This window comes from Corvus cornix, chromosome 22, assembly GCF_000738735.6.
Source record: "Corvus cornix cornix isolate S_Up_H32 chromosome 22, ASM73873v5, whole genome shotgun sequence".
Taxonomy (NCBI): Eukaryota; Metazoa; Chordata; class Aves; order Passeriformes; family Corvidae; genus Corvus; species Corvus cornix.
This window is the reverse complement of record NC_046351.1, coordinates 1,050,663-1,072,177: the sequence shown is the minus strand read 5'-3', so window position 1 is coordinate 1,072,177 and position 21,515 is coordinate 1,050,663. Positions and strand designations below refer to the sequence as shown.

Genomic DNA, 21,515 nt, shown 5'->3' with positions numbered 1-21,515 from the left:
TTCCAGAGGAGCAGTTCTGTGTGTGCCAGAGCAGCCACAGCCCCGTTCCAGTGACACCCGGGGCCTCTGTTGGTGCCACTCTCAGGCGGGCTCTGTGTGAGGAGCGATTTGGGTGACAACGTTGGTGCTGCTGGTGGTGAGAAGCTGCGGCGAAAAGGGGCTGTGGGGGAAAAAAGTGCCAGAAATGGGAGTCCTGGGGGGACAGAGCTTTTCTGCTCCATGAGGGACCCTGGGTGTGCTCCTGGTGCGGAGAGGAGGAGCTGGCCAAGCCTTGGCTTCCCTTCCAGGGACAGAGGAGAGTCCAGGCTGTGGCAGGGGCTGCTCCCAGCTCGTCTGTCCCTCTCAGACAGCCCCAGCCCTGATTCCAGGCAGTGTTTGTCCCCTTCCCTTCCCCACAGTCACTTCCAGGCTGGCTCTTGAGCCACAGGGAATGGAGGGAATGTTCCCAGGTGTGCTCAATCCATGGTCCCAGCTGGAGGAGCCCAGGTGCAGAGGTGGAGGTCTCGAGTGGCAGCCCCAGTGGGTGTCTCACCCTGTGCACTCGGCAGGAGAAATGAGATTTTTAACGCCCAGATAAGCGGGGTTCGTTTGCGCCTGAAGATTCCCAGCACGCTGCTTGCGCCTGATGATATCCCAGATTTATTTCCACAACTTATTGCACATTCATTTTTTGGAGTTTCCATTGCGAAAAATTGCTGGGAGGGATGGATTTTGTCTTCCTCAGCTGGCAGAACAATTTTCCACCTGTCGCCCAAATATTTGATGGGAAGGATTATGGCAGAGCCGCTGGAAGTTTATACTTTATATCCATGGGAAGTGGGAGGGTCTGGAGAAGTTAATGCAGATATCGGGCTGGATTGCCGAGGTGGAGCTGCAGCACTTGTGAGTCCCAGCGTGGGCTGGGAACTGGGAAGAGACTGACGGAAGCACAGGAATGAGCTGGGCTGGGTGCTGGGGTTTTACAGAATCCCTGGCTCCCCACCAGGGCTCCATGGACGTGCTGGGTTTATTGGGAGTTCATTGATTTACTGAGGGTTCATTGATTTCTTACGGGGTTCATGGGTTTATTGAATGTTCATTGGTTTATTGAGGGTTCACCGATTTACTGAGGGTTCGTTGGTTTATTGAGGGTTCATTGATTAATTGAGGGTTCATTAATTTATTGAGGGTTTATTGATTAATTGAGGGTTCATTAAGTTATTGAGGGTTTATTGATTAATTGAGGTGTTCATTGGTTTATTGAGGGTTCACTGATTCATTGAGGGGTTCATTGGTTGTTGATAGTTCATTGATTAATTGAGGGCTTTTTGATTAATTGAGGGCCTCATTGGTTTATTGAGGAGTTCATTGGTTTATTGAGGGTTCACTGATATATTGAGGGTTTATTGATTTATTATGGGGTTCATTGATTTATTGAGGGTTCACTGACTTACTGAGAGTTCACTGATTTATTGAAGGATTCACTGATATATTGAGGGGTGTTCCTTGTAGGGAAAATGTCACTATGCAGTAAAAAAATCCACTGTATTATTGGGCAAAGGCATTTAAAGTTCATTAATGAAACCAAATCTGGCTTTTTGCTGTACAGCAGCCAGGAAAAAAAATCAAGAATCCTGCTAAAAGCATTAAAGAACTAGGAATAAATGGAGATGAGCAAGCTGGTGTGGTGGAAGATTCCCTGCCCGTGGCAGGGGTGGAATGGGATGAGCTTGGGAGGTCCCGGTGGAGTGGGGCTCCTCAGGATTTGGTTCTGTGTCTCCCAGTCTCTCCTGTGGCTCTCCTGTGCTCAGTCCTTGCTAAATACCCTGTCCTGGGGCGCCAGCAAATCCCTGAGCCAGGGGAAACAACAAAGGCTTTAAAGGATTCCACGTGGGCAACAAAATCTGCCATTTCCATCAATTTCTGAGCGACTTCCAAAAAACGCACTTTGCGTGGGGGCCGGGGTCATCTGATTAAGCAAATGTAGGCAAATCTCACCGAGTTGCTTCTCTGACTGAATAATGACTCAAATTTCATCATGGAAACTGTTCCAGGCAGGAGGAAATTCTCTATTCTGGAACAGGCTTTTTATTTTTCCATCCCCTGACTTCCCTGGCAAGCTGAGCACACGAGGGAAAGGCACTTGACTTTATTTGGTGCTGGAGGAAATCCTGGCCCCAGGGGGTTCAAGTCCAGCAGGAATCAGAGGTGTTGGATACATGGAAGGGGAGGAATGTGAATATTTGGAATATTGGCCACTCCAGTTGTGTTTCTGCTCCTGAATGGGCCTGTCCCAAGGAGGGGTTGGGATGTTCAGCTGGGAAAAGACTTTTTCCTTCTGGATTGGGGGCAGAAAACATCCAAACCAGCAGGAAATAACCCAGTGCTGCTGCCAGGATTTGTAAATTCAGGGGGCTTGGGAAGAGGAGGCCAAGGGGGAGGAATTCCTGAGCAGGACAAGGAGGTTGGAGGGAACTGGGATCAGTTTTATGTGGGAATGGCCCCTGAATGGAGGAATCGCTTCAGGGCAGTCAGAGAAATCAGGAAAAACCCAAACCCCCAGGCAGAGAGGGAAAGCAGCTCCCTCTGCTCCCGGGGCTGCAGGGTCAGAGAGGGAGGAAGTCAGCCCCGTCTGGGACTTTCAGAGCTCTGTTTTTCTGGTACCACCAAAGTGTAAAACGGGTTGTGTTTAGAAACCTGGGAAAAGTCCTTGCACAATTTATTGTCGGATTTGTTTGCATTTATCATTATTTACGTGGCTTGTTTGGGGCACTTCTAACTTTTGGGGGTTTTTTAATATAGAAAGATAATGCTGCCGACTTTAAATAATTCATAATTTGAAAAAAAAAGTTCAGAACTCATAGTTTTTCATTGGTTTAAACATCTCATTTTAACATCTAAATTACCCTAATCAGTTTTGAAATATTGACTCATCCCTGTCTGTTGCTGTCCACATTTCCTAATATGCTCTGACAACAGCAGTGTGTTTATTCCAGAGAAGAATTTAATGTTTGTTCCTGACTTTTTTTTTCCCCCTCCTTTCTTTCTCATTTCTATTATTGTCATAAAAAGATTTAAAGTCCCTTTTGGCCTCGTGTGCAGAGCATAAAACACAAAACCCTTCCTGAAAGGTAATTTTCCAGGAATGAAAAGCACAAGAATTGTGTGTCAGGCTTTGCTCCTCTGTCATTTGCTGCTGCTACAAAACAGCTTTTTTTGTGTAGCTCCGAAGGGCCTGAATCCCAAAACCTGACAAGGAAAACCTCGGGGATTTGCAGTCAGCCCCTGGGAAAGTTCCAGCAGCTTCCAGGGGAATTTGAATTCGAGTGAGGGCACAGCAAAGGTGATCACAGAGGGAGAGGCATTAAGGTAAAATTCTGAGTATTAAGGGCACTTTGGGAGAGGCTTTGCTCTGCTCAGCAGCTCCTGCAGGTAAATGGGTAAAATGTTATTTATTTGGGAATGTTGTGCTGATTCCACCTGGAGCATGAACGTCCCACAGAAAGCAATGCCTGGCTGAGGCTGCTGGGGACGGGAAGCCATTCCTGCCTGTGTGTGCTGGGGCCTTGGCTGGCTGGATTTTCAAAGGAAAACGATGAAGATGCTCCTGGATTTACCTGGTCATGTGAAAGGATTTCCTTGGGAGGGAGCCATTCCCAGCCCCAAAAGCTCCCTGACACCCCACAAAAAGCCAGACCACATAATCCAGACAAGACCTGCTGGGAAAAATTCACCCTGGATTTCAGTGGGGCTGGGATTTCCTCCTCCGTGCCTTGCCCTAAATAGCAAATTCAATGGAATGGCACAGGGTCAGGGGAAGTTCTCCAGCTGGGTGATCCTTGTGGGCTCAGCTGCTGCTCTCCCTGCGCACAGGGGGTGCTGCTGCCTTGTGGAGCCTTGACGGGAGCCTGGGATTTCCCAAGCCCCTCTGAAATCTCATCGTGACGTTTTTTGTTATTTCCCGTAAAGCTGGGATTTAATAAAGCCTGCAGGGACACAGCGTTACTGGAGATTGACGGGATGGAAATGGGCGTCAGCGTTCAGGAGTAGAGCGCTGAAAGTTCTGATAATATTTTATAAAGCACCCCGAGAAGGGGTTTAAAGCACGGAACTCGTTTGAAGGTGGCTGTGATTTCCCAGCACAGCTCGGGGAGTGTTTGCACACACAGAGCTCCGTGCTGAGGGACAGCTACCTGGATTTAACAGAAATAAAACAACGTTCTCATCATTCTGTCATCTCCCAGACACGGGAAGGGTTCAGTTTTCCTTCACAGCACCACAACTTCCCTCTCATCTGCCTTAATTTCATTGCTTTGGGTTCAGTCAGATCTCTCGTGCCCTCAGCTACTTCCTCTCTGATCCCGGGCTCCCTTCATCCTCACACGTCTCCTCTGTTATCCAGACTGGGTGTGCTCAGTGCTCTCTGATCTTCCTTCAGAAATCAATCCCCTTCCCACTTAGATTTGTTGCTTTCCTCTGAATTTTCGCCAAAAACCGACAGAGTACTGAAATAAATTCCAGCATTGCTGGAGATCAATGGGAATTTCCCAGGTTTGACAGGAGCAACGAGGATTTGACTGGATGGGAGTTGTTAGAAAGGCAGAGCCTCTCTTCCAGAGCCTCTGGAGTTCAGGAACTGAGGCACCCAGGCTCATCCCCTGCTGGAGGAATGCCCTTGGCCCCTGATGGCAGCTGAGGATCAGAATTCTGAGAGGATGTGTAGAAGTGGTGAAAACTTCTACGTTCACATTCTGCAGCTTCTGAACCCTCAGTTCCCCACCTGTGGGGCAGTTTTGGGATGGTATTGATGCTGTTTTGTGTTTGACAGTCCTTACACTTCAGTTATTTGATTTCTTTCCTCTGTGTGTGTGTCCTTGCAAAGCCCAGCCTGGCAGCCGCTGAGCTCTGCAGGTGCTCCCGGGGTAAAACCGATCTTAAATAAGACCCAAAGTGGATTTTTCACTCCAGCAACAAAACGAGACGGTGGAAAAAACCACGAAAAATGTGAATTTTCCTGTCGATGCCTTTCAGGAAATGAGAACAGTGAGTCCCTGCCCGAGTCCATCCCCTCCGCCCCGGGGACTCTGCCCCATTTCCTGGAGGAGCCGGACGATTCCTACATCATCAAGAGCAACCCCATCGTGCTGCGCTGCAGGGCCGTGCCCGCCATGCAGATCTTCTTCAAGTGCAACGGGGAGTGGGTGCACCAGAACGAGCACGTGTCCCACGAGAGCCTGGACGAGGCCACAGGTGAGCCAGGAGCCATGTCTGGGATAGATCCCTAACCCTGACCCTAACCCTAACCCTGACCCTAATCCTGACCCTGACCCTAACCCTAACCCTGACCCTAACCCTGACCCTAATCCTGACCCTGACTCTAACCCTGACCACGCCAGGGAGCTCTGCAGGGACCTGGGGTTCCTCTGTTTCAATTTGCAGCAGGAGCTGGAAATAGGGAAACTCCAGTTCTTATGGGATTCCTGCTGGGTTGAGCCCCGGAGTTGCCCCCAGCCAGGGCAGGAACTGGGGTGAGAATAACCCAACCAGGAGAGATCCACCGTGTCCAGCGCGTGTGGAAGAGAAGAAAATGAGAAGGGAGAGATTTGGGAGTGGTCAGATGTGATCAGCTGCAAGCAGTGCCTGTATCTTTTGTCATTTAGCAGCATCCTGATAAGTATTGCACACCAATTTAATGCTGTGCTCCACAATGCTGGGTGTTATTGCTTTTCTCCCCTCTCCAATCCCAGCATTGCTAGGCAACCCCCAGCCTTGGCAGGAGCTCTGTGTGTACAACACCTTCTCCAGCAACACAAGAAATCCCTTTTTTAGAGGCAAAAATGCCATTTAAAAAGAAGTTGCACCTCCTAAAGTAGTGCTTGGCATTCTTTTGAAGTGACACATTCTGAAGAAATTTCGTATTAGAGGGGTTTTTTTTATAAATGCTAATCTGAATGAATTTTAATTTTTTACAGTTACCTTTTCAGAAATAATTTAATAGGCATAACCTTTACTTCTAAAGGCCCTGCTGAATCAATATGGGAGAAATGTCATCCCTAAAAGCTTTCCTTCCATATGGTTACAGAAAATCTCTCTGTGAGTGCTGCAATTATGTTTTCTAAGCTTTGGGTTAATAACAGAATAAACCAAGATTGGTAACAGGAGCTTAAGGTTGAGGTTTGAGACTCAGAGGAACAGGGTTGGGATCACGGAATGGTTCGGGTTAGGAGAAACCTTAAAATCCACCCAGTTCCAGCCCTTGCCACGGGCAGGGACACGTCCCCTGGCCACACAAATGCTGCAGGGTCGGGTTTATTAGCCCAGGGGTGGAGGTGCCCCAAAGGTCAGGACCCCAAAAACCAGCGTGGTGCAGGCAGGGCAGGGTCCAGGTGTTCCCAAAGTGCCAGAGTGGGCCTCAGAATGGGCACAAAAATGCAGGGAGAGGCAGCACTGAAGGGAATTCTCTCACCATGATCCATACCCACAGCCAGGAATTAGTTTGGAACTCCTCAGCCTTCAGTGAGCAGCAGCTTGTTGGGGTTTTTGGCATTAATGTGCAATGCCCTCATTTCTGGAATCCAGTCTGGGGCACAACCGAGTCTGTCCCCAAGCACAGCGCGGGTCCCGCTGCCCTGGGGGCTCCAGCTGGGAACAACTGCACCGGGATTTGTGCCAAAAATTGGGCTTTTAGTTAAAGGGGGGGTTCCAGGGCCTCACTGCACTGAAGGGCTCTGTGCCTCTCCATCCTTCCAGTGCTTGTGTGGGATCAAAATTCCAAGAGGATGTGAGGAAGTGGTGAAAAATAGCAACCAGAACCCCAGACCGGAGCAGATTTGGTGCTGGATGAAGGGAATGTGTCTGAGCACCTGTGTGGGTTCCTGGCAGAGGGGCTGCAGTGCCACTCGGGGGTGTCCCAAGGCAGGGTGTGCCCTGTCACCCTGATGAGCACTGAGCCCCATTTTTCATAATTTTGGTTTTATGGCAGGGGAATAAAAACCTCAGAGTAGCCCAGGAGTGTCTGTGAGCCCGTGGAGCAGCAGCAGGAGAGGGAGGGTTTTGTAGGACACTGCTGCTGTCTGGGAACGTCTGGAAGGCTTTGCCTGAAGTGTCCCTGTGGTGGTTTTGCTGCCCTGCCTCTGCTTTTCCTGTTTATTCCCAAACGTGGCAGAGCAGGGACTTTGTTCTCATCAAGGGAGAGCCGAGCTCGTGGACCCTGCTGTGATGGAAGTGTGATAGTGAGGGGCTGGTGAATCCCCTCGGCTGCATTTCCTGCACACTGCCCTGGGCACTCCAGAACCTGCACAGGTATTTCAGGTCGGGGTTTCAGCAGAGGCTCGCAGAGTTTCCTTGTCTGATAACTGGAAGGATTACAGCAATAACTGCTGTCAGTGTTTTTCTCATTTAAACAAATAAAGCTGACAAATGCTGAAGTTCTCTGCAGTTCTGTTATGTTTAGTACACGGAGAGCAATTATTCATCTGCTGCCATCGTCGGTCTGTGTGCAGCTCGAGCATCCAGCAGAGCCCATTAGCATATCAGTGCCACAGCCAGCACTTGATATTCTGCACGGCTCTACTGTAAAACAAAAGATGATGGTTCTAATTTGCACAATAATTTAAAGGGTTGGGCTCGCAGTGCTTATTAGAGTTATTGGAGTCGCAGGTAAAATGTTGCTGTTGTTTATGAGGTGCCTGGTTTTATTTGCACGGATTTTTCACCCGTTGTGACTCCCCATGAACGATTTTCCTGGCGTTTCTCGAGGTGCAGAGGGGAGGTGGATGTGTTTGCTGGTGAAATACAGGGGTGATAAATGAAGAATATTCCTCTCCTCCCAATAGGTTTGCTTTCTGTCGTTGTTCCTAAAACAAATGAAAATAGATGCACTTTCTCCATAAACAAAGCATTACTTCCCCCAAACACCCCAGGTTCTCCAGAGGTCCCGTCCAACCCCAGCAATTCTGAGATTCTGCAGTTTTGGATGCATTTATTTTGTCTATGGGTAAATTGGGAGGCCTTTAAGAGGATCTGAATTCCTACCTGGCCCGTTCTCAAAACGCTGAACTGCCAGCTTCCCCAAACCGTGTGCTCTTTGTTTGCCACATTAAATACAGGCTGATTTATAGATTAATTAAACACCGTGTCAATGAAAGGAAGAGCCAGGCTGGAGAATATTCCGCCTTAATAAATCTGGAGCTGTAAATGCCTGAATTCACTGACGCCTGCTCAGAAATTTGCAGCACCCAGGAGCCAAGAAATGGCTTCAGCTTCTCCAAAATTCATCATCAAGTGATGATTTTTTGCTTGGTGTCAGAATCCTGTTGTTGTGAGCAGGGGCTGTGCTGGGGGAGCTCCCACACCTCTGCTTCTCTTTGCTGCTTCCCAAAATCCTCAGAGCAGCTCAGGAGCAGAGGGAGCAGGACCTGGGTGTGAGTGGGGTCAGCACAGCTCGGGCTAATCCAGGGAGGGTTTTCCCCTGGGGAAGCTGCTCCTTGGAGGTGGGAATGGCTGGTGGGATCCCAAACCCTCAGCCAGGGCAGCCCTGCTCTGTCAGCAGCACCCAGATCCTCTCTGAGGGAACTCACTGGAGCTTCTCTTACCTTAAACCTGAATGGATCTCTCAGCAAAACATTTTTGTGCCAGAATCCAAGGATTTATGGCTGGCAGAGCTGGGATGGTTTTGTTGAGGGGGTGCATTTTCCTGGCAGGGTCTCTGGCAGAGCCTTTGTTCCTCAGGGTTTGTTGTCACCGTGTCAGAAAATAAAGGGAGGCTTTGTAAACAGCTTTGTTGAAAACAGCACCAACACGGGGAAAACAAAATGTAAATAAAAGCAGCCAGGTAAACTGTGTTTGTTTGTTGCAGGGGGAATAAGTATTTGAGGGGCTGAAGGGATTCTTGAGACAACTTGGGGAGCTGTCAAGGGTCTGTCCCTGTCTTTGGGTTTCATTGTAAGCCAGGCTTAATGAAAAGGAGTAAAAATCCCCTTTGCCTGTTGCTGGAAAAGTATCAAATATTCTGTATTTTTTATAGAATTTAAAGCTTGTCTGAGCTTCCCCTCTTCTGGAGCATCCCCAGTGAACCCCGTCCCCGCTCTTGCCAGAGGAGCACATTGACTTCCCAGTCCTTTGAGGAGCGGATGCCCAGCTGTTAATGATGCCTGAGATTAAGTGGAAGCCAATTTTTATGGAGTTCAGGTTTAGAATTCTTGCTGCTTTATAAACTCCACAGGCATGAAATACGGTGAGATTGGGTTTGCCTCCATTTCCAGTGGAGGGGAAATAACTGTCTGGGGACTGCACCGGAGGAGAGAGGAGGAAGAACAAGGAGGGATTGTTTTCTATTTTCATTTAACGTTTTCCTGACTCTCTCAAATGGTTCCCAGTGCCTCTGAACCCGGGTTTGGATTGGATTTCCTCTCCCAAGGCTGTCATGCCGAGGTGGCTGCAGGTCTGGGGAATATCCCAGGGGTGCAACACCAAAGGCGTGTGAGGCTTCTGGAGGTCTGCAATTTACCTTCAGGCTCTGTCTGAGGGAAATGCTCCTGCTCTGAAGGGCCACGGTGCTCAAGGGAGGTTTTCAAGGGCACGGAGATGTCAGACTGAAAGACATTTTTATTGTGTATGATTGAATTCCAGACAAACATCCTGGGTGAAGGAGGCACCGGAGATGGGGATTCTGAGGGAGGTGTTGAGTGTTGCAAAGACCCCAGCGTCACTCGTGGGACTCAGTGCATTATGACCTGCTCATCTTACAGAGTTTAATTAGTGGCAATTCGTTATTGTGCGAGTAATTACAGCTTTGCCCTGACGGAAAACCTTGTTTTGTTGATTAAAAGGACAGGTTTGGGTCCCCTCGGCCTCACCCCCGTGCCTGTCCCTGCTGATGCTCTGCCTCTCCCCGCTCAGGGCTGAAGGTCCGGGAGGTTTCCATCAACGTGACGAGGCAGCAGGTGGAGGATTTCCATGGCCCGGAGGATTACTGGTGCCAGTGTGTGGCCTGGAGCCACCTGGGCACCTCCAAGAGCAGGAAGGCGTCCGTGCGCATCGCTTGTGAGTAAATCCCGCTTTTCTGGGGGGTTAAGGGGTGGGAAGGCTGGGTTTGGGGTTAAATATCCATGGAGGTGGTCAGGCACCTCTGTCTGTACAAACCCTCCCCACGGGATGCTGCAGGAACATCCCAGGAAGCCACAGGTGTCAGCAGAGGAAAAAATATCCCTCCTTTCTTGGGACAAAGCCATCCCAAAGAGAGCCGAGGCTGCCACGGGAACCCTGGCATTCCTGCAGGGCACTGAGCTGGTGTTGGCGAGAACAAATGATGGAGCTGCTGTCCATGGAGACATTTAGGGATGGGGGATGATCTTCCACTTGTGACATCCTTGATGTGCTGTGGCATCGTCACTCAGCACCCACAGACCCTGCTGGGAGCTGCAAAAGGGGGAAATGCACCAAATGCCCCCAGAGGGACAGCAGAGACACAACCCCAAACACAGCTGTCACCGTCCAAACCTCAGGCCGTTCTTGGAATCAGACCTGGGGTGTTCTCCTGACAGAACCAGAGCCTGACACCAGCAGGGAATTCAGGGATTGCTTCCCCCAGTCTGTGGTGAGCCCTTTCCTGTTAACCCCCAGCTCAGGTCTCCCCTTTGCAGTCCTGGGAAGCCTGCAAGGACCTGGGAGAAATGTTCCCTGGGAGAGGAGGGCTGGAGCACAGGAGAAGCCCTGAAGGGAGACTTTCCAGGGAGTGTTCCAGCACTTCTTGACAATATAAAATGGTGTCTTCTAACAGGATAAACATTAACGGGATAAAACAAACATTTGTCAGAAGTAAAAGGACGGTGTAAGGAAACCTTCATTTCATTAATGGCGGATTTTTTTTGTTGGCTGATTCAGTCTGAATGTCTAAATACGTGTAAATTCAATTTTTTATTTCACTGCATTAACTGTCATAACACTGAGCTAATAATTCCCCTGCACTGCCGAGCTGAAAGGACCTTTATCTGAATTGAATTTTTATTGACTTTTCTCTGCACTGTGATTTCCCAGTCCCACAAAATGGCAATTTGAGCCAAGCTCAGCAGGTGCAGGAGGAGCCATGTGCTGGGGCTTTTAAACCCCTCACTGTGGGACCAGTTCTTCTTCCCAGTGCCCCAGAGACCCCATTAACCCCACACTGCTCTGAAGAGGCTCTTCAGCTCAGCCTGGAGTGTTCTGAGGGTGCCTGGAGGCTTTGTGTGGGAGCTGAGCTCCTCTCTGCCCGCTCCTGTGCTGTTCCTGCTCAAAGCCGAGTGTTTTGATGGGAAAAGCAGCAATTCTGGGGGCAGAGGTGAAGGGGCTCCTCAGGCACAGCAGGAGCTGCAGAGGGAACATCCTGGGGCACGGATTTATGGCTTGGGGAAGACCCTGAGGACGATCAGGGATGAGACCCTGCAGGTCCAGTCTGTGGCAGAAGCCAGAACGTCCTCACAGCGCCCCTGTGCACTGAGGAACTGGCGACTTTACTTCATCCTTTTTTTTTTTATTTTGCACTTAAATCCCCAAGTTTCTGAATTGTGAATCGAGTCCACAGCATTGCAGCACTTTATATTTCTCCAAAGAAGCAGGTGAGTATTTCTCTGTGATAGTGGGGAAGGCAGAGCAAACGGATCCTGCTCTGTTTTTCATCCTAATAAAGGCATTTGTAGGCACAAGCGCAGCCCGGCTGTTAATGAATGCCTTTTTAAAGAGAGCGCTGGAAAAGATATTGGTTATCTGGGGGGGGAAAATCGACATTAACAAAGAGTCATGGAGAGGAGAGTGCAGGCACTGAGAGCATCTTTGTGCAGCGAGCAGCTGGCTCAGATAAGTCCTCAGGCGTTCTGTAAAATATCTGGGAGCGCTGGGGAGGCGCTGCAGTGCCAGGCTCTGTTTCATCAGGTGTGAGCAAGGCAGGGAGTTGAGTCAGTAAATCCCCACTGTGGAGCCTGAGACAGTGGGGAGGCGATGGGAGTTCCTAATGGAACACCTCGAGCAGCAAGGCACGTTCCCGAGGCTTTGCTTTGCTTCCACAGCAAGGAGACTCCACAGATTCCTGGGCGTGTCTGGGATCCAGTGATCCCAGCTGGATCCAGCTCTCTCCATGTCTGTTCTGGTCTGCCCAGACACCCAGAGGTGCTGCAGCAGCTCTGAGACATTTCTTAACCTCAGTTATCACCTGGGCAGCGGTGTCTGGAGTGGAGCAATTTGTCCCCAGCGTGGAACTAAGGTCACAGGTTGGACCTGATGATCTCAAAGGTCTTTTCCAACCTAGTTCATTCTGTGATTCTGTGAATTGCTCCCAGCCCCTTCCCCCCTCTCCCTGCAGCTTTCGGGGTGAGATGTGAACAGATCAGAGTTATCCGGCACTGCTCTGAGCAGGCCAGGCCTGGAGTCAGTCACCCTCGGGATTCCACGTGGTTCCTGCGTTGAGCTCTCCTGTTTTGGGATGGGATGCACGGCTGGAACCTGGGCTGGGGATTCTGGCACTGCTTGTGTCCAACACAGATGGGTTTGGAGAGCAGAGAAATGGGAATGCAGCTGGAGATGATGGGATCCAGGGATCCAGGAGGGTGGCTCAGCCTGCAGCCCCCACGGAGCTTTGGGGCAGGAATGCCAATTGTGATGAATTCTTGCGTCCAACCCTGCAGATCTACGGAAGAACTTCGAGCAAGACCCTCAGGGCAAGGAGGTTCCCATCGAGGGGATGATTGTCCTGCACTGCCGGCCCCCTGAGGGTGTCCCCGCAGCCGAGGTGAGGTTTGGGATGGGGACAGGGGGCACAGGAAAAAGCTTTGGGATGGGGGAAGGATGGGGGAAGCAAAGGGCTCAGCTCCCGTGGGGTGCTGGAGGTGTTGGTCCCAGTGCTCTTCTCCCCCAGAACGCCTCAAGTGTCTTTTTTGGATTTGCTAAGTTTTCAAAAGCATGGCTTTTTATCCAAATTCTGGACTGTTTGCTGAGAAATCCTGGTTTTCAGATGGTTTTCAAGTCCTGTTCTTCCAAACCAAAAGCAGATTGTTGCTTAATTTCCCAGGAATTACTTTTCTCCTCGAAAAACAAGACAGAGAAAAAGGCAAACCTAAAAATATTACAATAAATGGTTGCTGGGGAGAGAAAATCTGCTGCAAGTAATAGTTTGGTGGGGTTTGGCTTAGCTTTAAACAGGCTTTTTGTGATGAGAGCTGGATCTTAACAGGAAAACAACGGGGATGCCTTAAAACGGCAATAACCAGGCTGCTCCTGGAGGGAGAGGTTTGAAGTCGGTCGTGTTTAAAAATCTGCTGCAGGGGCTGTAAAAAACCCAGGGAAATGTTGCATTTCTGATTGCACCCTGCAGTTCTCCCCAGCACCTTCAGGGGAGTGAGAGCAGGGATCACTCAGGGGTTGTTTCTGCCACTTATCCCCAGTGTGGCTGGGGTTGGTAAGAATGGGAGGAAGAAAGGAAAATTTACTCCGGAGAAATGTGTGCTTTTAGTTAATGAGAAGGGTCTGGAGCAGCTGTCCCTGGAAATAAAGAGGAGAAATGCAGAGACACCATCAGGGAGGCAGAAGTGCTAAAGGAGAGGAAAATGAGGCAGAAATGGGCTCAGTGATGGCTGGATTGGTATCCAGGTTTCTGGTGTGCATTACTCTGTCAGTCCAATTTCTGCTCCGACCTTCTCCTCGGCTCCGTGGCATTTTCACTCGTTACCAGAAAAATGGATGTTTCATTACAGAGAATTGCCAGAATTGCTGAATGTGCGCTCTGGAAAATGGATCTGTTTTGTAGACAAAACAAACCCCCAAAGGTGTGGCTCCCAAAACAGCCTTGGTCCGTTTGAGTTTTACTGAGGATTTTAGAATTCTTTGAGCTGGCAGCTTTACATTCCCCAGTTAAACAGGGAGTCTGTCTTCCATGGAAGGTAGGAATCATGTCCAATGAAAACCTGACATTTTAATTGCTTGCTCCAGATTAACATGGAGGAGTTCCCAACAAACCCTGATTTACTGCTGTTGACGGTACAATTGTTATTGCTGCTAATAAAGCTGGTAAATCTCACCAGGTCAGGTTTGCTTTGGCCAATAAAACGTCCCATAAAGGCTCAAGCTAATTCTGGGCTCATCAAGTGAGTGAGTCTTTAGAAGGTGGGTTAAACCAGTTAAACCATGGCTCTGGGCTGGGGGGATAAACTCAGCCTTATTTCTAAGTTTAAGGACAGCCTGCCCTGTTTAACTCATGGCTGAGGAATAACTGAGCCTCAAAGGCTCCCTCAGGGATTGTTCTGTGGGTGCTGAGCAGTGCTGAGGGTTACAAACCCCAGCGCTGGCAGCGAATCCGTGGTTCTGATCCAAGAATTTATTTCATTCGAGTTTGGATGCAGCCCTGGATGGAAACATAAGGCTGGAAATGACTCCGGACAAAGGAGCTCGTAGTGTTGAGATGCAGAGTGGGTGCTGATTGGGGCATTGTCGGTGTTTGTTCAGCCCAAAGAGAACTGCAAACAAGGGGGGGAGGAGGCTCCAGCCCCTTCCCTGCTCTGAGCCAGAGCCTCTCCCTTGGGGAGAGTTGGTTATTCCGAGTGCAGAACGTCTGGAGCATTGTTAGTTTGGTTATTCCGAGTGCAGAGCTTCAGGAACGCTGTTTTCCCAAAATCCAAACACATTCCCTGTGCTGGCCACCACCCCTCACAAACGCATTCCTGGCAGTGGCTGGGAAGGGCTCTGAGCAGCCCCTGCAGTTCAAACTCTTCACACCTGGAGTGAAACCTCAGTTCCCAGTTAGTTATGGGAACCAGCCCCATGATCAGGGATAGAAATCTTCTTCCCTGGAACTGTTCTTTCTGGACCCTGGAGGTGCTGAAACTCTCCTAAACCTAAGGCCAGAAGTGTTAAAATAAATGCTCTTAACCTGTCCCACAGCTTGATGTGAAAATTCCTGTCATCAGCCCTGAAGGTGTGGAAGGCAGGGATATTTTCTAGTGATGGCTGGCACAGTTTCCTTGGAATTACCTTGGAATTACCTCCCCAGGAGGGAGAACCTTTCATTTCCACTGTTCCTCTCCACGTTTCTGGTCACTGCTCAGATCCTCTCACCTGGTGCTGATGTTTCCTTGGCCAGAACTGAGTGAGTGGCTCCCAGCAGCTCCTGGTGCTGGTTAGGAAATACTTGATCCTCTCCCAGGGGTGCTGATGCCGTGGTGTGCCCTGGGGCCCACCCCTCCCTGTGCCTGTGTGCAGGAAAGGGAATTTACCTGAGCGGCATCATCGGGGTTGCACAGGCCAGTGGTGCCCCTCTGTCCTAATCCCATTCTTCAGTTTTTTGGTGGTGGGGTGGGACAGCAGGGATGGATCACACAGGGATCCAAAGCAGAGGGTCTTTAGGGAGAATTCCTGTAAATGAATTTTGTTGGGAGCAGTGTCTGTTCCTGCCATCTGTTCGGAAGGAGAGAGGCTTCCAGCAGCAGTGGGAACACCCAGATTAAGTTTGCTTTTATACGTGTTCGTTTCTGCACACAACAAGTGGAAAATCAGTTAGGAGAAGGATTAAAGGGCTGGATCCACAGTTTGAGCGTGTCTGAAGTGAATATGGCTTAAAACTCAGCTTGTGGGAATGAATTTCCCAGCAATGGCAGCTCGTGTGACTCTGGGGCTGCTCTGCTCACACAGTTCTGTTTGGTAAATGGTCTTTAAGCTGAGTAACACATCAGTGAGAGCAAAATCCAGGGATTACAAATAGGGAACAGCAAAATTCCAACTCAGCTCTTCCAGGGCTGCCTCAGGAGCCCCAGACCGGGCTGGGCAAGCTCTGGGTGAGGCTGCTGTGCCCTGGCTCCCTCAGCAGCACATTCCAGCTGCTCCTGCTGGCCACGCCTGGAGGCAAAGGCTGACCAAGGAGCAGCTCCCTGGGCCTGCAGCCCCTTTCCAAGAATTTGATTGCACTCCCGAAGTCCCCCTCTTGTGCTGGAACTCTGTGGATGTGCCTGGGTTTGGGAACAACAAATCCTCCTGTGGCAGCAGCAGTGGAGAGAACCGAGTTAACCGAGGTCTTCCCTCATGTTTTACCCTTTCAGATAGTCTGGATAACCTTAGGGAATGCTGAAACCATTCTGAATCCAGGGACAGGCACCTCCTTCCCAGGTTCACATCCTGGAGCACCTGGCTCTGCTCCTGAAGCTGCTGCTTGTCCTGGGCAGGTCCAGCTCAGCTGCCTTCAGCCTCTCTGCAGCCCACCCTGGATTTATTTCTGCCCCTACAGCCCACCCTGGATTTATTTCTGCCCCTGCACTCTTTGGGAGCAGTTTCCCATCTCCAGAGTTCTCCTCTGCAAAGCAGGGAACACAAGACCACTCTGCACACCTCTGCTTTGGGAGGGTGTGGGGGTTTGGGGCACCCTGGCTGCATCACCACAGCAATAAGAGAGGAAGAAAACCCAAATCCTGGTGCTGGGCAGGCTGGAAAAGGCTTTTAAATCCTCTTCTCATGCATTTACATAGCAAGCAGAGAGAGCTGGTGAGCAGCTGTGCTTGCAGGCATCAGCACCCAACCCAAATAAATTCAGTTTTTATGAGTTAAGCATCGAAATGAAAAAGAAAATGCAGCATTTAAATAGAGCAGCTGAAAATCCCCTGCTGTGGCAAATGTTGATTCAACTCTTGCAGAGTCTCTGCTGGCAGGGGCTCGGTGGGACGGGAGCCATTCCTTTCACTATTGATGTGGAGCTGGCCTGGGGAGGAGTCAGGCCTGGTTCCAGTCCCTCAGCAGCCCCTCCCCAGGGAGATATTTATTAATTGTGGGCAGGAATTGTGTCCTTTGGCTCAGGGTGGGCTCTTGAGGGACAGGGGGGACCCTCAGGGATCCAGGCAGGGACCTGGCCTCGGACCCCTGAGCCCGAGTGCATCCCTGGGGTTGTTTCACACCACAGGGCTCAGAGGAAATGCTTCTGATTTTGTCCTTGCTGAAAATGAGGGGGGAGGGAGGGAAGTTCCTCAGAAATGTGGATTGCAATGTTGCTTTTGCCAGAGCCACAGTTCGGCCTGGCAGGTGAGGGTCTCTCTCCAGGCCGACCTTGCTCTCTGTGCACAGCCGGTGCTTTGGGAAGGAATCTGGGAAGGGAAGAGAGCCTTCTCTGTCAGAAGGACATTTCTAAAGCCCTGTGTGTGCCAGGGGCACCACACACGGGGCATTTCCTCCAGGGGCACCCCCTGCAGCAGCTCTCCCTTAGTGCCTGCCCTTCCACATCACTCTGGTACCAGGGAGAAACCTCCACTCAGCCTAAACAGGTGCATGAAAAGAGCGTCGAGTTACTGAGGTGAAATGTTTCTCACCCTTGGGCTGTGCTGTTTTTTTGGTGTTTGCTGTGTTCTGTGGTTCACAGTTGTTTATGGCGGCTGGGTTATTACTCTGTGTCATTCCCTCAGCAGCTCCTCAGCTCCAAGGAGCCTCACACTGCTTTCAGATGACTTTTAGGGCATGTCCTTAACCTCTAGCCTGGCATAAAGTGCCCCCTGTGTTCAGCTCCTGGACCCTGAGTGTGGCTGATAAATGGCTCAGTTCAGCCTGGAAGATGTGAGAGGGAAACTGGGGCAAATGAGCCCATTCAGAGCAGAGGGGACGTGTGGGGAGTCCCAGCAGAGCTCAGAGCTCTCCCTGTTTGCTCCCCACGGTCTCCTCTTCACTCATCCCGGTCCTGATCAGGTTTATCAAGGGGCAATTGTGCAGCCCTGCCTGGGGTCAGGCAAGCAGGGACGCCTGCAGTCAGAACCTCAGGCCATGGGTCACCCAGCAAGTGGCACGGGTTGGGTTTGCTTCCTGTTCATGGACTTCTGGTCTGTTCATAGGCACTGCTCCATTCTGTACAGTGAATATAGAAAAGAGCTTTTGTTCCTTCTCTTTCTTTCTCTCCTCAAGTGAATTTCATGACGCATTCTTTCCTTATCTTCTTAGCTGACCTTTTTGTCTTCCCTTAAATAAGTTTTCTCCAGTCTGTGCTATCTTCAGTTTCTTGAAACTCCTCAGTTTTTGGGGTGGGGGAGAAGACGAAAAAAAAGACTCGAGTGGTGTTTGGCACTGATGCCACGTAGAAGAGTTTGGGATGCTCCCACGTTTATGTTGAAGTCCTGTAACCCTTCACTTGCAGGGTCACAGAGACCCTTGCAGGAGTTCCCACTCCTGAGACAGCCGTGTGAGGTCACCCAGATGCTTCTCAGAGCTCTCAGCTTTAAATCCATCCCCCAAGTGCAGCGGAGAATGAGGCTGTGTGTTCCTAAATGGGTACAAAGCCCTCACCCCTGAGAAATCCCCGCTGTCTGTGATGTTCTGTGTCCCAGCCCTGCCATTGCGTGGTGCAGAGCTGCTCATTCCCGACTGGCCAAAGCAGCTTTGGAGGGATTTCACATCCAAAATGCTGTCTGCTCACCCCACTCACCCCCCAGTGCCCCCCTGTGCTCTGCCAAGGGGGTTTTCCTCTCTCTGAGCTGTGAGGACTCAGAACTGAGCTGGAGTCGGTGACACGAGCGTTTCCCTTGGAGTGAGGAAGGGGAACGCTCCGTTCTGTCACCCTGTGCAGCTCTGACCAGCTCAGGAGGACTCAGGGTGACAAGTCCTGCAGCAGTCAGCAAACACAATAAATTCCACCCTCCTCGCTGCTAATTCCTTCCCACTGCCTGCTTCTCCCAGCCCCTGGGCTGTTGTCAGAGCAGGGCTGAGCTGTAACCTGGAAAATCCTTGGTCAACACCCATTTAATGAAGTTTGGGATAATCTCTGGGCTGTGTGTTCGGCCTTATTAGTGCCTCAGAGTGTAAAATATTAATTCTTTTTGGTACAGGAGCAAAAAATAAAAGTGCTTTAGTAGCTGGTAATCCTTCAGCCAGGTGTCGTGGGCTGCTGGGGGAGTGTCACTGCTGCCTCCTCCGTCAGTGACAGATGGGCTTTGGATTTCTCAGCTGTCAGGGCTTGTTCCTGTTTCATTCAGTGGGCTTGAAAATCGGGTTTTTAAATGTTTCCTCCATTGGACAGGGAGCTGCCATTTCCTGCACTGGAGCGAAGCTCCAGGAGTCGTTTGTGTCACTCTGAGAGGCCTGGGTTTGATGTGGAAATGGGACATCTTAAATCTGCAGGTGTGAGACTGGGAGTGCTTCGAAATGGGGCCAGAGCTGCCCCGAGGGGTCATAAATTCTGTCACCACTGCTCTGTCCTGTCCCTTAGAAACATCACTGCCTTGGTATTAAAGTGCCACATAAGCTCTGATACTAGAGATAAATGTTTATAAACCTCAGGCTTTCACACAAATGAACCCAAGGCCAACCTTTCACTTGCTGGACTCTGCTTATCTTCTCCTGAGCGATGCTGAGGGGCTTGAGACCTGCAGGGAGGAGCTGGGGGAGGCAATTCCCACCGGGAAGTGCTGGGGTGGAGAGGGGGAGCAGCAGCCAAGCCCATTGTGAGGCACGAGGTGCAAACCTGAGCCTTAAAATTCACCCCAGATCGCTTTCTTAGGAATAAACACTCAGACCGAATCGGGTGTTTGAGCATCAGCAGGCACTCGCAGCTCTCCCTGCTCCTCCTGTCTGCTCTGCTTGTGATGCAGTTCTCAGGAGTCTTGGGCTCTTTTTGTTCGCTTGTTTTTTGTTTTGGGATTGGGTTTCTTTTGTCATAAAAGGGCAGCTGTTGTGCTAAACGATTACTGATAGTTTACTGTTACTGAACTATTACTGTTGAGTGCTCTGCAGAGGTTTGTGGAATACTCTAAAATATCTTTATCACATAATATATGCATATATTTAAGATTTAAATGTGCTGCATCCAGTGCTGCTTTTTCAAATGTTTAACACAGATTTTGACATTTTAATGGAGTGCTGTAGATGTTCCCAGGAATCTCTGCCTGAGTTCCAAGGGTTTATTTACCGCAGGGGCTTTTAATGGAAATGTAAAATCATTTCTCTTCTGGGCAGCACACATTCCACCGCTAGCACATCAACAAAACGCAAAACCCACATAAAATTCAAAAGCTGCAAGGATTCCAAAAGCAGCGAGAGCCTGTTTTACATAGGTTTGTGTATTTATGGGGCTGGCACGCGCTCACTAAAACGGGACGTGGCAGGATAATGGGGCTGTCGTAAAACACCACCAAAGCAGGCTGAGAGTTACAGCCTGCCATGAATCCTGGTGCAGTTACAGGGAGCAGAGTGGGATTGCTCAGTGCAAACAGCCTGCATTTATACAGGTGCTTATGGATCCTGGCTCTGCAATAGCAATATTTGCTTTACTTTTAAGGGATATTAGTTACAAGTACAATGAATGTGTTTCATTTCTCACTGGAGATATTTCACTCTCAGGACCCTGCCTGGTTATGTGCAATATCTCATTTGTGATTGATCTGCTATTTACATTGAGATTTTTAGCTGCTTTTAAGAACAAATTCATAATTTTTATAGTTTCCCATCCAGCAAAGATTGAGAACTGTCATGGCTCATACAGGACATGCTGCTCTGGACTGATTTTATTTTGTCTAATGACACATCAGCCTCTTTATCCTATAAAACCTGGGCTCCATTAAAGCTGTTCTGTTTGAGCTGTTTGTTGTGGACAGCACAGAACCAGACCAAATTCCATTTATTTAATGTGCTGTTACATCTTCAGCCACGCCTTGCTCTTCCTCACCTGCTGCTCCCAGTAATCCTGTTCTGTGATTTATCCTGGAAGCAGGGGAATTTGGGGTGGTTTGAGCTCAGGAGTGGTCAGGACTCCCCGGGGTTGAGGGCAGAGCTGCTGCTTCAGCCTGGAGCTGCTCCAGCCCTTCCCTCCCATCTCTGGGATTGCTCCACTGCCACCCCAACACCCTGCTGGACACTCTGGGCTCTTCCCTGTCCTGCCACTGCCCTGGCTGAACGTGTGAAATCTCTCACTCCATTTGTCCCCTCTGTCCCTGCACCAATCACCCGAATCAGTGGCACTTCCAGCCCTGCTCCCATCCCCTCAGCAGCATCTCCAGGTGCCTCTCCTGCTGATTTTGTCCATTTTGCAGCATTTGGAAGCACTTCAGTCCCTGCACACATCCCCTTTCGTGGACACAGCCCTTGGATGTTGTCTCCACGATGAGGGGCTGTGCTGCCTTTCAGGTGGGCAGAGGAGCTGTGGACAGGGTTTTCTTCCAGCAGAAAAATGTTTGTTTTCCTTCTGAGATTTGGCTCATTGTGAATAAATCAATACAGCCAGGAGGTAGCGAGGTCATGAAATAGAAATGCTGGAGCAAAGCGCTTCTGAATTAGATTGCTAAAGTGAAAAGAAAAAAGAAGGGAGATAACTTTGTAGTTCCCCTGAATAGATAATTCCTTTTTATACAGACATGTGCTCTGGGGCTTCTCTGGGTTTGATGTGCTGCTTTGCAGTGGTGTCTGGTTTCTCTGGCCCTGTTTTCAGAAATGTTTTTAATTTTGAATGCTTGAACATGAAAGGATAAGTTATGAGACTTTATCACTGTGTTTATAACCATGGGGATGATTGTGTGAGCGAGTCCTGCGGGGATTTGGGAAGTTCACAGCGATGGAGGTGG

General features: G+C 49.9%; 1 protein-coding gene across 1 annotated transcript in view; it reads left to right on the top strand.

Moving 5' to 3' along the window:
- Positions 1-21,515, top strand: part of UNC5D (unc-5 netrin receptor D) — a gene marked incomplete at its 5' end in the record, with an annotated part of 90,972 nt that overhangs the window by 32,468 nt on the left and 36,989 nt on the right. Inside the window, 3 exons of the mRNA XM_039564149.1 lie at positions 5,011-5,229; positions 9,880-10,023; positions 12,636-12,739. Coding sequence (XP_039420083.1) covers positions 5,011-5,229; positions 9,880-10,023; positions 12,636-12,739 — 467 coding nt within the window. The remainder of the gene's footprint in view (positions 1-5,010; positions 5,230-9,879; positions 10,024-12,635; positions 12,740-21,515) is intronic.